Source organism: Phytophthora sojae (genome assembly GCF_000149755.1).
Source record: "Phytophthora sojae unplaced genomic scaffold PHYSOscaffold_8, whole genome shotgun sequence".
In the NCBI taxonomy this organism is placed as follows: Eukaryota; Oomycota; class Peronosporomycetes; order Peronosporales; family Peronosporaceae; genus Phytophthora; species Phytophthora sojae.
Genome location: NW_009258122.1, coordinates 3,294,408 through 3,309,981, shown reverse-complemented (window position 1 = coordinate 3,309,981; position 15,574 = coordinate 3,294,408). Strand labels below are relative to the sequence as shown.

The following is a 15,574-nucleotide window of genomic DNA, read 5'->3' as shown; positions in this document are numbered from 1 at the left end:
CACACGGCAATTATGCATAAGAGGGTGGGATCATGGACGGTACTGGGCCAATGCATGGCTGCTGACACGCCCTCCCAAGTCAATATATAAATGAGGAGGTGGATTTATGCATAATTTTAGCAGGTCGTGTCTCTTCTTTCACACATATTTAGGAGCAGGCTTTGCCATATTTAGCGTCTAAAATGGTCGGCAAAATCATTGCAAAGCACAATAAGCCCACACACCAGCAGTCACCGCATTCGTTGCTGATGCAGCACCTTAGTGCGCTTGGAACGACATACACATACTCATACCGACAAACTAGCATACACCTAATGACACGAGTTAACCGCTTTTGACAAAACGTTTCAAATTCATACACATTTTGACGTTTTCCCTTTGGTTTGACTTATCCTTTGATCCACCCCGAAAGGCAAGCAACGGATGTGTCTATACAGAATTCTACCCGAATAAGGAACGGGTGTACAACTAATAGCCTCACATATTTAATATTATTTTCCAGTCGATGTGGCGATAGGGGGATGTGCAAGGTACTGCAAGGTACTGAGGTGAAAAATCCAGTGCCAATCATCAGCTCTCCACCCTCGTTTGAAAAATGGCGCGCATTTAGCGATCTTACTAGACTTCAAACTACATGTACCGTAGTGGTAGACTCGCACTTTTTCTTTTGCACCTCGCCCCACAAGCCCACCTCCTCCCCCACTCCACCCATGAAGTCCACACCGTCCAAGCGTCTCCGCCTCACTTGGTCTGAGAAAGTGGGCATCCTCGACAAGGTGAAGGGCTAGATAATCCCTACGAGGTCCACCAGTTGACAGCGCTGTTGTGGTGCGAGGATGCCTGGTCAAAGGTTAGTGCTTCGACCATACGCCACTGTTGGAATCATTCCGGACTCTTAGGTCATCAGTTCATTTTGAAATAAATAAATCAGTACATTAGAAAAGTATAATCAACTTAATATCAATTTATATATTCTGCGTCTTTATATATATCAGGCGTTCCTTAATCGGGCAGATTACTGTACCTAGCAAAACGGCCGCGGGAACACCGGGTCTTCTCCTCCTCTATGCGATGCGGGCATGGGGAGCACCAAGTCGATTTGCCTCCTCTTATTGAACTGTCTCGTCGCTCTCGGTTTAATCCGAGGAAGCGTCGCGGCGACTGGAAAACGGGCATGGTGTTAACCACCATGCTCCTGTACTACTGTAGTTGGGGCTGTGAGCTGTACCATCAAATTCAATTGTTTAGGACGGTCGGCGTCTTCGCCGCTGAGTCTACCTACTTAGCAATCTACAAGTAGAGAGACCCCTAGGCCGTGTGGACGGCGGCCGAGTACTTGTGCACCGTGAAGGTGGCGTTCTTGCCCTGGAAGGGCTCCGTGCCCGCCTGCACGTGGGTCAGGTACTGGGTCGCCTCGATCGTGTTGTCGGCCGGCAGCTCGTCGAAGAACTTGCGCAGGTCGGCCTCGAACGTGTACGTGGTCTGCTTAGCCACGTACGTGAAGACCTTGGTCTTGTTGTTCCAGCCCTGGTACAAGTTGAAGTCGACGCCGCCCAGGTTCACCTCCTTGATGGGCTGTCCCGTGGTCGTGAGCGGCCAGGCGCCGCCCAGCGCGGCCAGCCACACCATGAGCTCGTACGCGGTCTCGCCGCCGATGGTGGGGCTCGTGAACAGGTCGTACGCCACGTTGGTGATGATGTTGCCGTCGTACGTGTAGCTGTAGCTCATGGTCGTAGGGATGGACTTGACGTTGGCCACCTGCACCGGGTCGAACTTGAGCGCGGCGTTCGCGTACGACTTGACCTGCCAGTTGTCGCCCGCCCAGTTGAAGTGCGTGTGCCACGACACCTCCGAGTCGCTGCTGCCGTCCACCTCCGTGCACTGGCCGCCCTCAGGGTCGTTGTCCTCGCCCCACAGGTTGTTGTACACCGTGTAGTCGCCCAAGAACTGCATGTCGTTGCGGCCGCAGAACTCCTTGGCGTCGGTGGCCGAGGCCGCGGCGGCGAGCGCGAGAACAGCAGCAGAGAGCTTCATAGTAGTGGAGTGTGTGTCTTGGTGTCGGGGTCTTGGAGCAAATTGCCGAGTGCGCAGCAATAGCTTGCGGATTGAGTCTCTAGGTACACACCGACGATCATTTTGCTTGAGAAGGTCAGCAACAGCCAGCAACTGGACCGGAATCCCGGCCGATGTGGTCCCCATCCCGAGCGCTCGCTCGCTGAATGTTCGCAAGGCTTCATCACAGCGTAAACTTCCGAAGCCAAATACAAATGCCCAACCGCTCGCTCACGTTACGCTGTCGCAGCCTGCTGGATCTTCCAGACTGACCGTGAACAGCGTGAGAAATCGCCACCATTTGGTTGGGGCTCATGCTCGGTTGGGCTAAATTGCGCCACGCTGCTTGTGCTAGAACTTTTGAGTCGACGGACAGTTAGGAAAGCTCTTGTATCGCAGACGGAGTGTTTGGACCTTTGGGCAACACATCCGTCTGCAGTGCCATGGAGCAAACTAACGCAAACTTACATACGCCTACCCGACTGCACGAAATCGTCACACCGAACTTGAAGTTGTTGCATTTCAAACATGGTTTTCGACCCTGCAGCTTCGGTCTTCCTACGTGGATATGGTAGAATATCATCAAATCTCCGACCGCACTTAAGATGATAGGTATACAAATCCCCAGTCAAGCGCGGTCGGAGCATAACAGTATTACCCTCCCCCTCCCCAAAGTGTTATGCATACACAGTCCAAGATAGATTAGTCGTCGAGCCTTGGGATGGATGGCACGGACCCCCGCCTGCGGTTTGACAGTCCGTGTTCGTAGCACGCGGCTGCAAACCCAGGACCCAGCAGTGCTCTACCTAGCAAGCGGAGGCGACGCGTGCGAGCCGCAGCGGGCTTAGGGTTCTGGCCCAGCGAGAACAGCGAGCCTTTAGGGGTTTTAGGTGCGTAGCTGGGTGATAGTTAAAGGTGACCCCTCCTATCCGCATGTTTTGCGTACGAGTCGGAGAAAGTCGGAGGGTCGGAGGTTTTTGGGTATGGATGAATATAGTGGTCTTTCCGACTGATAAGCGAGCAGGATTGTTTCAGGCTTGTCTTCACCTGAATTACAGCCTATCATATCGCCTGGTGTGGATATTTTAGCCAATCGTCTGCTTTAGGGTTAGGTGAACGCGTTCCGACACTTTCGGACAAATATTTGTCCGAAGACTGGCCTAAATATGTATATGCGTATACAAAAATCAAGTAGAGAAAATACTTTTTAAATAGTTTTGCCGTTCTGACAACTAGGATTATGTCCAAGAATAGGACGTAGTGAAGTTTTGATTGGTGTTCATTTCAAGATGGCGATCAAGTCCGAGAGATGAAGCCCCCACATGCATCGGTGGCGACGCAGTCGCGGCGAAGGGCAAGGCAAGATGACCATGACGGCGAGCGCGTTGAGCGTTCCACCGCCACAACGCTAGCTCTACACGCATGAAGCATCCGTCGGAGGACGGGTGAGCTTGCTGCAGTACGCCGAGGTTGGCTGAGGTGGTGCTGCGCGGGGGCAGCTACGCGAGTGCGGAGGAGACGGTGAGCGAGATGATCAAGCGCAGGAAGGAGCTGCAGAAGGCTTTCGCGGCTGGCGACGTGGCGAAGCTCATTGGCGCGCGCCGCCGCATGGAGGCTCACGAACGCGGTCACACCCGCGGAGGACCGCGAGGCTCTTGCCAAGGGCACGCACGGAGCTACAGCGCATCGCCGCTGTCCGCCCATGATCTGTACCTTGGAGCTGGACACGCCGGCGCTGCAGCTGTCTGTGCTCGTTCGAGCAGGGGGATGTTGAGGGCATGCTCCGCGTCATGGACGACCTCCTCGTGACCACCCAGACGCTGGACCCGCTGTCGCACAAGTTCCTGCCGCACGAGGCTAACGATCTGGACGAGAAGCTGTCGAAGGAGGTGAAGGTGATGAAGGCGACGGTGACGTCGTGCCCGGCCGGCTAGGCTGCTGGAGGTGAACCCTATCTGCACGGCTGCCGTGTGGGCACTGTACATCACGGAGGTGGCCAAGGAGGACAGCTCGGTCACCTGTACATCATGACCCCGCTACTCGAATCGTTCAAGGTGCTGCACCAGTAGGTCAAGCTGGTGAAGTCTCTGCCGCGCAGGATCGGATTGCCAACAATGGCAGACTACAAGGCGGAAGTGGCGATCGCGGTGCTGCGTGCCTCAAAGCTGGCACAATAGCTGAGGAGGCGGTGATCGTAGATTGGTGATCAAGGTGATCAATAATATATGTAGCTACCCTTGCACTTTATCATCGCCTAACTTTTATTGCATGGTGATCAAGGTGATCAATAACATATGTAGCTACCCTTGCACTTTATCATCACCTAACTTTTATTGCATGTAGCTGCAAGTACCCTGCCATTTTCTTCTTCAGTTACCTTTTTTTACTTACGGTAACTTTAGTTTGGTCAATAAATCCTAGATGTCGGAATATGTAGGGAAGTCGGAACCGTCGCGATATGGATCATCATTTTCCATGTTGGCTGGACGTTAGAGGCCAGGCGCCCCCCAGCGCCGCCAGCCACACCATTAACCCGTACTCGTGGCCGTCGAGCTCGTGAACATGCCGTAGGCCACGTTAGCGATGATGTTGCCGTCGTAAGCGTACGAGTACTTCATGATCGTGGATCGAGACGATCGCAGAGACCTGCTTGGGGGTAAACGTCAGAGCGGTGTTGGCGTACGACTTGACTTGCCAGTTGTCGCCGGCCCAGTTGTAGCTCGTGTGCCACAACACGGACGAGCTGGTGCTGCCGGTCACAGCAGTGCACTGGCCGCCCGTGGGGTCGTTGTCCTCCTCTCCCCACAGGCTGTTGTACACGGTGTAGATCCCGGCGGCCTTTCTGGTCGTTGCGGCCGCAGAATTGCTGAGCGTCGGCCAATGAAGCCGCAGCGACGAGAGTAAGAACAGAGGTCGAAAGCTTCATCGTCGTGGTTGGCGTTGGTGCAGTAGATTGCAAAGTGGTGGGGATGATCGAAAGAGCGCTGCTGGGCAAGGATAACTTTGCTGCGTACTTATATCGACGCCGGCCTACCTATCCCGAGAGTTTGCTTCACCGACAAAGATCTGCATGCTTCAGATTGCAATCGTTACTGTCACGCCTGGCTCAGCCTATGTGGTACCGGCATCCCTTTAGCATCACATACTGCAGTAGTACATGTATAATAAGTAGTAGTACATGTATAACTTATGTCTAGCATGCAAAAGTTGATGTATTTTATTGTTTTAGAGGATGTACAGCGCTGGTTGCTCCTCACCACTGCTGTGAAAATTCTGGCCTACCATAACGGTTGGTCTGTAGCCTTGTCGTTGTAGCTTACTTGACCTGCACGGAGTAGGACGACACGACCATCTTGGCGTTCTTGCCCTGGAACGGCTCGGTGCCGGCCTCCACCTTCTGCAGGTACTGCGTCTGCGGGAGGTTGTTGTCGGCCGGGAGCTGGTCGAAGAAGTACTTCAGGTCCGCCGTGAAACTGGTGGCCGACTTCTTGGCGACGTACGAGAAAACCTTGACCTTCTTGTTGAAGCCTTGGTACAGGTCGAACTCGACGCCACCGGCAGTGACGGTCTTGATGGGCTTGCCGCTGTCGGTTAGAGGCCAAGCGCCGCCCAGCGCCGACAGCCACACCATCAGCTCGTACTCGACATCTCCCGTGGGAGTCGAGCTAGTGAAGAGGTCGTAGGCCACGTTGGCGATAATGTTGCCGTCGTAGGTGTACTTGTACGCGATGCTCGTGGGGATCGACGTGACGGTCGAGACCTGCTTGGGGGTGAACTTGAGCGCGGCGTTGGCGAACGACTTGACTTGCCAGTTGTCGCCGGCCCAGTTGAAGCTTGTCTGCCACGACACGGACGAGCTGGTGCTGCCGGTCACCTCCGTGCACTGGCCGCCCTTAGGGTCGTTTTCCTCGGCCCACAGGTTGTTGTACACGGTGTAGTCTCCGACCACCTTGTTGTCGTCGCGACCGCAGAACTGCTGAGCACTGGCGGACGAGGCCAAAGCGGCGATGGTGACGGTGGCGGGGAGCAGGAACTTCATGGTCTGGAGAGCGGAGGCCGATCGATGTTGCTGGCGCGAGGCGAATTGGAGAATGCCTGCTGCGAGTGAGTAGAGGCTAACGTTGAATCAAGCTTCGTGGCCCTACAATCACCGACGCTGAGTCCGCTGCCAATCTCTCCCGGTGCCCAAGGCGCCGCACCCCATCTCGAATATACTCCGTCCGGACATCTCCAGGCGACGACCGAGCTCCATGACATAAACAACTGCAGCCTGTGAGGCTATCGCTCTTGGTGTCGCAGGCCAAGCTATTGCAAGTCGTGGCCTGTAGGCCCCAGTGGAGCACTAAAATAATACATGTACATAAGGCGGCTCGCTCTCTGGTTCTTCAGCTCGATATAACCAGGAAGCTGTAATGCTTGAGCGTGTGGCCCGAAGACTTGAAGTGTAATCATGGCGGGAGAGTGGGCTAACGTTAATAGCATGTAGCCCGCCCATCCAACCTCCAACGTGCAATGAACGATTGACAAGACATTGTAATTGGGGACGAAGTCCCCCCTATAATCATAAGACTCCGTTTTATGGAGTTTTTACGTCTCTTATATACACTCCGCTTTACTTTTTACATTAATTCTGCGAATGGGTTAGGGTCACAATTTAGAATCGCTCACACGGGGACCAAAAAATGAAAAATACCTCGGTTAAACAACATTTGGATGCTTATCGGAAGGTGGTATCGGCACGGATTTTTTTGAGCTGAACCGACGTCACTATCTTTAGATGCCATAAAACCAGAGGGTCGAAGTTATGAAACAGCAAATTCGACCGTTAGTATGGAGGACATCAGAAATAGACTTAACGTGACATTTTACCCTTATTTGGACCCGCTTAGGGCCCTTTAAGCCTATTTGCCTTTCAAACCTTATACTGTCGTAAGAAGGGTCGCTCTGCGGCCGTTGGTAAGAAGTCTGCGGCCCTTCGGGATCGCTTGACCGCACAACAGCATCAACAAGCAAAGCCTCAAGGAACCGCCAACGCTACGCCAAGTAGCAAGCAGCTTTGCATGCTGATGACCGGGTACTGTCGAGCAGCACCTTCTCTAAATTACATTGAAGGCTATGCGCGGGCGACGAGCTGGACGATGAGCTGGGGTGTACGAGCCGGAATCCGTGTCGGTGCTTCTTGGTAGCAACAATGGCTCTCTTTTGGCCCATTCGAGCTCGCCTGCTACTTCGCTTTGAAGAAATCAGACAGCTCCAAGTCCTTCCTGCACGCTATAGGCGCCGATTATTTGCTCCTTTCCAGTCTGCGTTAATTCATTCATTGCGTTGCTCATGAAAAGATGTTCGACTAAGCAAATGCATTAGCCCACTCAGTTACAGTTCTGTTGAGTCGATCGCGGGCGTCGCAGCTCTGCTTTGATACCCTACGTGCATGTGTGATGGTACAATATACATTATTTTGAGCTAGTGTGGTGTAGTACCCCGCGGAAGAAGTGGGCGCGCCGGGCACCGGAGGAAGAAGGCGCCGGGACGCGAGTGATGGACTTCGACGCGGCTGATGGAACTCGACGCGGATTGATGGGCGCGCACCCGGTTCTGCAAAATGCACCGACCCTAAACCCCGCCGAGCAAAACGCGCCGACCCTAACCTCCGCCGACCAAAACGCGCCTAGGTAAGATCTTGATTGCGCCACGCAAACCAGATTGAAGGACGGCAGTGCAAGCACAACAGAAGTAGGGATAGGCCCAGAGCGGTAGGCTTAGCAAGCAGTAGTACAGAGTAGCCAGTAGCAAGGACATAGGATAGGGTAAGGACTCAATCCCGAAATTTCTCTGAACCACAAAGGCCTCCCGTCTTCTCCGAGGTTCCAGGGGAACCACCAAGCGCCGGCAAGTAGAGCCGCCTCGATATCGCGGCCCCCCGTCGTTTGCTGGTTCGGGTGCTCACCCCCCACAGACGCGTGCTGGAACAAAGGCACGTTAACCGTATACCGTTTAGGTGGGCGCCCGATAACGCGCTGCCTAGGCGAAGGACCGCACTGGCCTGATAACCGCCGTGCACAAGACCCCCGTGTAGGCCCGATAACGCCACACAAGCCCCAGGAAACGCCGGCCCGATAACGCCGCACGCCCGACGGGAACGCCGAGGAAACGCCGGCCCGATAACGCCGCACGCACAAGGCTCGACGCCCTACGACAAGGAACAAGCGTCAACACAAGACCCCCCCCAACTCCGAAGCCTGCAAGACGTGGGCCTGTATTTCGAAGATACGCTACTCCAACAACCGGGAATAGTTCGCGCGGCGCGACCGCTATCCAGACGCGCCGAGTTTGTGCGAGATCGCATTCGCGAGATTTCTGCGAGGGCGCTACTCCACAGTGGTGCCGCGACCAGGGAGTACTACTTCGAATGACGGGCTAACGATCCAAGAGGCATCGGAGGCAGGTGCGCAGTCGGCTGGAAGGTCGCCGACCGTAAGAGAGCACAGTGAGAGACCTGTCGCGTCGTGGAGCTCAGAGGGAACCTTCACGACAGGCCACAGGGTCAGCGACGACCAGGAGGGCTACGAAGAACAGTTCGCCGTTCCCGATGCGGCTCCCGACGAGGGAGCCGCGAAGGGCCGCGACGCAAGTTGCGGTCCTACCGGTCGGAAGCCTGCAAAGGCCGACGACCAACAACAACCCACCGCCAAGGCAGCCACGAAGCGCAAGTCGCCCAAGAGGAGGAAGAAGAAGCTGCGCGCGCCGGACTCGACGGAGGAGTCGCTGTCCAAGCCGCAAGGCAAGGACACGGGACATCAGTACACCGTCGAGGAGGTACGGTACGTCGTGGCGTGCACGGAGCTCTTCCGTCTGCTAGAACAAGACCCAATCTTGGTCTTCCTCAAGCCCATGCTGATGAGCAACTTCACAGGCCCTTTCGTGGCGCCGGACTTCGATAGTCTCACCAGCGTTGCCCACCCTCTTCCAGATGCTGCGTGACTCGGGGTTCGTGCTGGGGGCTTTCGAGATGGAGAGGCTGTGTGATTGGGACCTCAAATCTTGGTTACGTGCGATTCGCGTCGTGCAGGAGCCCTTGACGATTCTCGCCGGATCCGTCAAACAAGACGCGACGAGTTCCGCGACGGGCCAAGACGCTCCGAGCCCCTCGGCGGGTCCAGCCCAGACTTCGACGACCACGCCCTCGCCTCCACCTCGATACCAATCGAGCGTGGACTCCGACAGCAGTTTCGAGTCGCCCAAGCGCATGCCCATGAACCGGCCGCCGCGCGTCATGCAGCTATCCGCGGCGCCCACACGCACAGAGGTGACGAAACCCGCCGAGGAGGTGCTTCCCAAGGCCTTGAGAGAATCTATCATCAAGCTGATGCAGACGACAGTGATGAACACCCCGCGCGCCGACACGGCCGCAATTCCGACGGGGCCGAAGCCGCCCGCGAATCCCACACCCACGGTGGCTCGCCCCCAGGAGGCAGCGGATGTCGCCATGGAGTCGGTCAGTTCGCGTTCTTCGACGAGGTCCAGAACTCGACGCGACGCGGACGAGGACCCCGATGACCTGTTCGACTTGGACATCGGAGTGCCAAGAACCACGGCCGCCGTCTCGACGGCGACAGCCGGCGGCGTAGCCCTCGCCCGCGTACGCCTCTCAACATTTTCCGAGCTGAAAGAGTTCTCGGGACGGGACGCCAGCGAAGAGAAAGCCAGACTGTGGCTCAACCGTCTGAAGTCCGCCGCGCGGCGCGACGGGATGACGGGCGAAGAAGTGTGCGGGCAGTTCAGCGATCTTATGAGCGGCCCTGCGCGCCAACGCTATCTCCAGTTGCCCAGGAAGATAAAAAAAAGCATGGACCGAGCTGATGGAGCAATTCCGGGTGCAGTACTGCGGCAAGGGCGTGTCAATGGCCAGTCGCTACTACCATGCGGCTCAGCGCCCCGACGAGACCCCTCTGGATTACTTGTACCGGCTCAACGTCGCGGGCTTGAGGGCCAACATCTCATACGCCGAGGGCACGACTGAAGAGAAGCGCGAACACGTCGAGCATTTCATCCGGACGCTGAACATGCAGGAGGCCGAACTCGCCTCGCGTCTCACGCTGATGGAGGTCGCCGACTCCGAGGCGCTGGAGAAGAAGCAGCGTGCCCGACAACGCGGATTGGCTCACCAGAAAAAAGACTCTCTTCGGCTCGAACAAGTTCCGCCAAAAGGCGCCGACCCCGCCGACTCAGCCGGCGCGTGCCGTGCATGCGATTCACGTCGCGTCGGACGAGTACGACTCGGAACGCGAAAGTCGCGACAGCGACGATCGCCAGTACGACCAAGACGAGGCGGACGAAGAACGCGCCAAGTTGTTCGTCGCGGGACAGGCCCCGCCGGGAGAGCCGGCGCGTCGCAACGTCGATCCCGACGACTCGGGACGCGACCGCCCGCGGTGCCGCCACTGTGGTTTACGTCGCCAGGTCGAAGGAGACTGCTGGAAGTTGTTGACGTGTCACAAGTGTGGTGGCCAGCACCCGACGGATCGATGCTTGAGGGTGTGCAAGGCCTGCGGTGACGTGCACGAAGCCGGAGAATGCCCGATGGAGGAGTTCTTCAACCAATTGCGCCAGTGGTTCGACCCGAATAAACACGTGGGAATGCTGCCGCTGGCCGCCGAGAAGATGTTAAACTAGGACGCTCGCTGGCTTGGAAACCAGTACGAGACGAGCGACCTGTTTCCGTCTATGCATATGTGACCAAGAAGTCGCGAGAGGTGGTTAGTGAGAGCCCGACTTCCCTGAATGATAATACATCTGAATCCAACCCGGAACGTACCACGCAAGAACGCGCGCCGCGAATCTCGGCGGGCCGACGTACGACGGACGACGAGTTTGCACGTGAACCACCCCTGGACGAGATCGACTTGCAACCAGGAGAGCGACGCGGATACTGGAAACATTACGCGCCGCACAAGTGGTACAAGCAGGCCAAGATTCATGAAAAGCTGAACAACCGCCGTGCTGTGTTATTGCTCGACACAGGTGCCGAGGTGTCCATCCTGGACACCACCTTTGCTCGTGAGGTAGGCTGCCTGATTGACACGGAGATCACGCAAGAGTGTGTGGGAATTCGTGATGAGACATATTACACGGTGGGGAGAACCATAGTCAAGATTACCTTGGCTGGGAACTTGGTGTACTACATGCACCTATGGGTCGGCGACTTCGTCGGCCAACACGCTGGGAATGAACTTCATGGTGCCCGCTGGAGTGCGCATCGACACTGCGGACGGCACGGCGTGCCTCCCCGACGAGGTGCATATCCAGATGATCGGACGAAGACCGCTATACGGCGCACGGATGCACTCGATCAACGTCAAGACGCCTGTGAGGCTCGAACCAGGAGACACGCATGAAGTCTTGCTGAGGCCGGATCGAAACGCGCCGTTCCTGTGGGTGATACGGGCAGAGTCGTGGGTGACTACCTTTGTCAAGGGGAGAGTAGGAAAGAAAACGTGCCTGCGTGTCTCGAACATCGGAGACGCAGCGATAACCCTCGATGCGCATGAAACGCTTGGGTGGTGAACGCCGTCTGACGGCCAGCCTCGGAACCGTGGATTCGTCCGACTGGGCTCCACCCGGTACCAGCAGTGGCAGAATCTGGCGTGCGGCGCGACGCGCGACGCGGAGGAGAACTGGATCCCAGCCGAGCTCGACGTACCGATGACGGATCGCCCCTCATACCCGACGCCTAAAGCCATCTTGCGCCCGGAGCCGAGACAACTCGGGACGCGACGCGCCGTGGCCCCAGTGTTGGCGGCTGTCGCGGAAGCGCCGAAGGGAAGGGGGGTAGACTTCCCACCCGACGACCACAAGCCGGATACGGACGAGGGGCGGTGGAAAGCGAACCCGATATGCCTCCGACTGTGGCTGGAAGCGCTGCGATGGATGAATCGCCGGAGTCGGAACTCGCTGAGCCAAAACTCGACGAGCCAAAACTCGACGGACCAAACCCCGCCGAGCCGAATTTCGACGAGGCGAAACCTGATGAGCAGGAGAAAGACGACGCGGTCCTCATCCACGAGGGGTCCGACCTCTTCGTAGAGGATCTCGAGTCTGAGATGGCAGTGCTGCCAGACCTCTCGCTGACCGCCAAGGTGAAGATCGAGGACTTTGAAGGTCGGCATACCGACTGGACTCCCGCCCGAGGAAGCCGCGAGACAAGAAACGCGGCTACGCCAAATCATCTGGAAGCGACGGAAGTGGTTGATCGGCAAAGGCCACGCCTTGCCGCCGGCCGCCCTGGGTGTTGTCTGCGACATCGACGTGGGCGACGCAAAACCCGTCGCGCAACGCGTCCGGAAAATCCCGCCGCAGTTTCGAGAGAAGGTCGCCGACTTGATCAAAGGGCTGCTGAGCGCGAGGATGATCCAGAAGTCGAAGCCGCCGTGGGCGTCGCCCATTGTCGTGATCATAAAGAAGAACGGCGTCGATATCCGGCTTTGCATTGACTACAGGCTCATCAACGGGCTGACAAAGTTGATAATTTACCCCATGCCGCTCGTCAACGACTTGCTCGAAGACTTGGACAAGTATCTGTGGTACTGCTCCCTCGACATGGCGAGCGGCTGCTGGGTCGTCCCCATGACAGACCGGGCCCGACTCATCTCAGCCTTCATCACGCCGTTGGGACTGTACGAATGGCTGCGTATGCCGTTCGGCCTGTGCAACGCGCCGCAGATTTACCAACGCTTGATCGACAACGCGCTCTACGGGTTCATGAAGCTGTCCCCGGATGGCAGCACTCGGGACGTCTTTGAAGACGGCGAACCGGTGAAGCCAGGTATTCACTCCATTCTGGGACGGAGGTCGTACATCGACGACATCCTCATCGGGGGCACGTCGTGGGACGACCTGTGCGAGAAGGTCGAACGCTTGCTGGATGTCTGCGAGCAGTAACACTTGTCCATCAGTGTCGAGAAGAGCGAGTGGGGCATGTCCAAGGTCGACCGACTACCTGGGCCACCGAGTCTCAGGACTCGGTCTCGTGGCGAAGCCGAAGAATCTGGAGTCGCTGACGTCGCTCGAGTTCCCGCGCACGCTCAAGGGCCTGCAATCGTTCTTGGGTAGCCTCAATTACTACCACCGGTTCATTGCAGACTTTGCGGTGTATGCAACCGCGCTGTATTCGCTGACGGAGACCGACTTCAACGAGTACGTCACGCGTCCAGAAGTCCGCGGGCATGAGAAGTGGACGCACGCGACGCGCGCCTTCGACGCGCTCAAGGCAAAACACGCCGAGACCCCAATGTTGAAACACTTCGACGCGAACCGAGAATCCGTCGTGATCGTGTACGCCAGCGACTGGGCGATCTCAGGGGTGCTCACGCAGCTCCACGACGAAGTGTACATGCCTGTGAAGTTCACTAGTCGTACGTTGAAGCCCAACGAGCTGAACTACGACATCGTCGAAAAGGAGATCTTGGCCCTGTTGCGCGTCTTAAACGAGTGCTACACGATGCTAGGAGGGAGACCAGTCCACGTCTTGACACGTCACACGACACTCGCCTGGTTGTTCCGGTCCAAAGGACTACAGGGGCGACTGTCACAGTGGGCCGCGATCCTCTCGCCGTGGAAGTTGGAAATCTGCTGATCCATGAAGGGAGAAGAAGAACTCCTCGGCGCGCTGGCCGCGAGCATTACCCCGCGAGCCTTCGTCGACGCGGCGCTAGAAGAGATCGCCCCACGGAGACGGGCGTCCAGGATTGTAGTCATTCCAGTCCCCGACGTGGCGCACGACGAGGCCTTGCACGTTTTGAGCTTTGACGGATCGGCCAAGGCGAAGCGAGAAGGCGGAGCATACAGTGCCGTCATTTGGCAGCTGCCGAACTGGGAGATCGTGCGCGCCGCGTCGGGATATGCGACGGACCTCACGATCAACGAGGCGGAATACCGCGGGCTGCTGCTCGGATGTTCTCTTCTAGAGGAACTCGACGACGTCACCCGACTCGTCGTATGCGGAGACTCCAACCTTGTCATCAGGCAGATGCGGGACGAGATGGACTGCAAGTCCCCGGGGCTGAAGCTGCTGCGACAAAAGACGCGAAATGCACTCCAGGCATGGCCGCGCCACGAACTCTTCCACGTACGACGAGACTGGAACGCGAGTGCCGACATGCTGGCTGGACAAGCTCTGCAGCGTCAAGGAGGCCGCAACGCGCACAGCCCCGAAGAGATTCAAGATCTGAAGACGCTGAATCGTTTGGAAGAAGTCATCCGTCCACGGGCTTCGAGTCCCGAGAGGGCGTCTCCAGCCAGTCCCGACGCGGATAATCTCGACGCGGAAAACCTCGACTCGGAAAACCTCGACTCGGAAAATCGCGACGCAGAAAATCGCGACGCGAAAACGCGCGGCGCAGATGACCCCGCCGGGAAGGCCATGGACGCGGGACGCGGGACTGCACAAGTCCTCGCGGTGACGACGCGCTCGGCTGCCGCACGCACGACAACACGTAGGGTCCGACCTCCAGAAGTCCTGGAGGAGCTGGTGGTGCAACGACTACGCCTGGACCGCATCCGCGTCGCCCAGGACGAAGAGGTCTGGATCGTCAACCTCAAGAAGTATCTCCGCGGCGACGTCGGAGACCTATCTGAAGAACTGCCAAAAGTTTGCGCCTCAGTACGAAGAGGGCGAAGGCGGGCTACTCTACTACCAACCGGGAGGCGACGATTCCGCCGAGGATCGCGATGTGATGATGAAGCTGGTGATCCCGGAGACTCTTCGGGAAGATGTACTCCACCACTATCACGCGAGCCTGGAAGGCGGACACCAGGGTATTGGCCGCACGTACCAACGCGTGAGGAGCCACTTCCATTGGCCAGGGATCTTTAGAAGCGTCCAACGCTACGTCGGCGAATGCACCGACTGCGAGATGGGAAAGGGTCGGCCGACCATCCAGGGCGAGTCGCCGGGCAATATCGTCGCGACGTACCCGTTCCAGGTCATTGCCATGGACCATATTCCGTCGTTGCCGGCATCCTACAAAGGCAACACAGAGCTGTTAGTCTGGGTCGACCTCTTCACGGGGTTCGTCGTGGTCAAAGCGAATGCATCACGAACCGCGCAGACGGTGGCCGAGGCGTACGCGGAGGCGGTGTTCGGGCGCTTCGGCGCGAGCGAGGCTATCCGCCACGACCGCGAGCCGGGCTTCATGTCCGACTTCTTCAAGGCGTTCAGCAAACTCATGGGTCAGAGACAGCGAGCGACGCTTGCTTATCGTCCCCAAGCCAACGGTGCTGCAGAACGGATGGTGCAGACGGTTACAGGAGCGATCAAGATGTACATCGCGGACGTCGACCAACGCGACTGGGACGAATACGCCGAGCGTCTTACCTTCGCGCTAAACACGTCGCACGACCGGACGAGGAATAAAACCTCTTTCTTCTTAGTGCGCGGCTGGGATCCTCGGTCGACGCTGGAAGCGACGCTGGCCGTCGGGAACACGTCGACCCGGGACGCCGAGGCGAGGCGGTGAAGGCTCCG

General features: G+C 57.4%; 6 protein-coding genes across 6 annotated transcripts; 3 read left to right on the top strand and 3 right to left on the bottom strand.

Annotated features, from left to right (window-relative positions):
• Positions 1-769: 769 nt before the first annotated feature.
• PHYSODRAFT_520245 (hypothetical protein) lies at positions 770-922 on the top strand (the record flags this gene model as incomplete). Its single annotated transcript, XM_009535809.1, has 1 exon — positions 770-922. A coding segment is annotated over one exon (153 nt), but the record flags the coding sequence as incomplete, so codon positions are not given.
• Positions 923-1,211: 289 nt separating this feature from the next.
• Positions 1,212-2,077, bottom strand: PHYSODRAFT_355355 (family 12 glycoside hydrolase). Its single transcript, XM_009535808.1, has one exon. The coding sequence runs from the start codon at positions 2,032-2,034 to the stop codon at positions 1,309-1,311; it is 726 nt and encodes a 241-aa protein (XP_009534103.1). The 5' UTR covers positions 2,035-2,077; the 3' UTR covers positions 1,212-1,308.
• A 1,339-nt stretch (positions 2,078-3,416) lies between these two features.
• On the top strand, positions 3,417-3,986 carry PHYSODRAFT_338070 (hypothetical protein; the record flags this gene model as incomplete). The annotated part of the gene is made up of 3 exons (XM_009535807.1): positions 3,417-3,436; positions 3,513-3,761; positions 3,794-3,986. 3 exons carry the CDS (start codon positions 3,417-3,419, stop codon positions 3,984-3,986), a joined length of 462 nt encoding a protein of 153 aa, XP_009534102.1.
• Positions 3,987-4,541: 555 nt separating this feature from the next.
• On the bottom strand, positions 4,542-5,124 carry PHYSODRAFT_260815 (hypothetical protein; the record flags this gene model as incomplete). Its single annotated transcript, XM_009535806.1, has 4 exons — positions 4,542-4,581; positions 4,605-4,698; positions 4,736-4,918; positions 5,087-5,124. Coding segments are annotated over 4 exons (355 nt in total), but the record flags the coding sequence as incomplete, so codon positions are not given.
• A 244-nt stretch (positions 5,125-5,368) lies between these two features.
• Positions 5,369-6,091, bottom strand: PHYSODRAFT_260883 (putative glucanase; the record flags this gene model as incomplete). The annotated part of the gene is made up of 1 exon (XM_009535805.1): positions 5,369-6,091. One exon carries the CDS (start codon positions 6,089-6,091, stop codon positions 5,369-5,371), a length of 723 nt encoding a protein of 240 aa, XP_009534100.1.
• Positions 6,092-7,590: 1,499 nt separating this feature from the next.
• Positions 7,591-10,725, top strand: PHYSODRAFT_260831 (hypothetical protein; the record flags this gene model as incomplete). The annotated part of the gene is made up of 5 exons (XM_009535804.1): positions 7,591-7,724; positions 8,595-8,873; positions 9,277-9,817; positions 9,933-10,157; positions 10,228-10,725. The coding sequence occupies 5 exons, from the start codon at positions 7,591-7,593 to the stop codon at positions 10,723-10,725; spliced, it is 1,677 nt and encodes a 558-aa protein (XP_009534099.1).
• Positions 10,726-15,574: the final 4,849 nt, after the last annotated feature.

Coding starts and splice junctions, on each gene's coding strand:
- PHYSODRAFT_355355 (XM_009535808.1), bottom strand. CDS start 2,034: ATGAAGCTCTCTGCTGCTGTTCTCGCGCTCGCCGCCGCGGCCTCGGCC.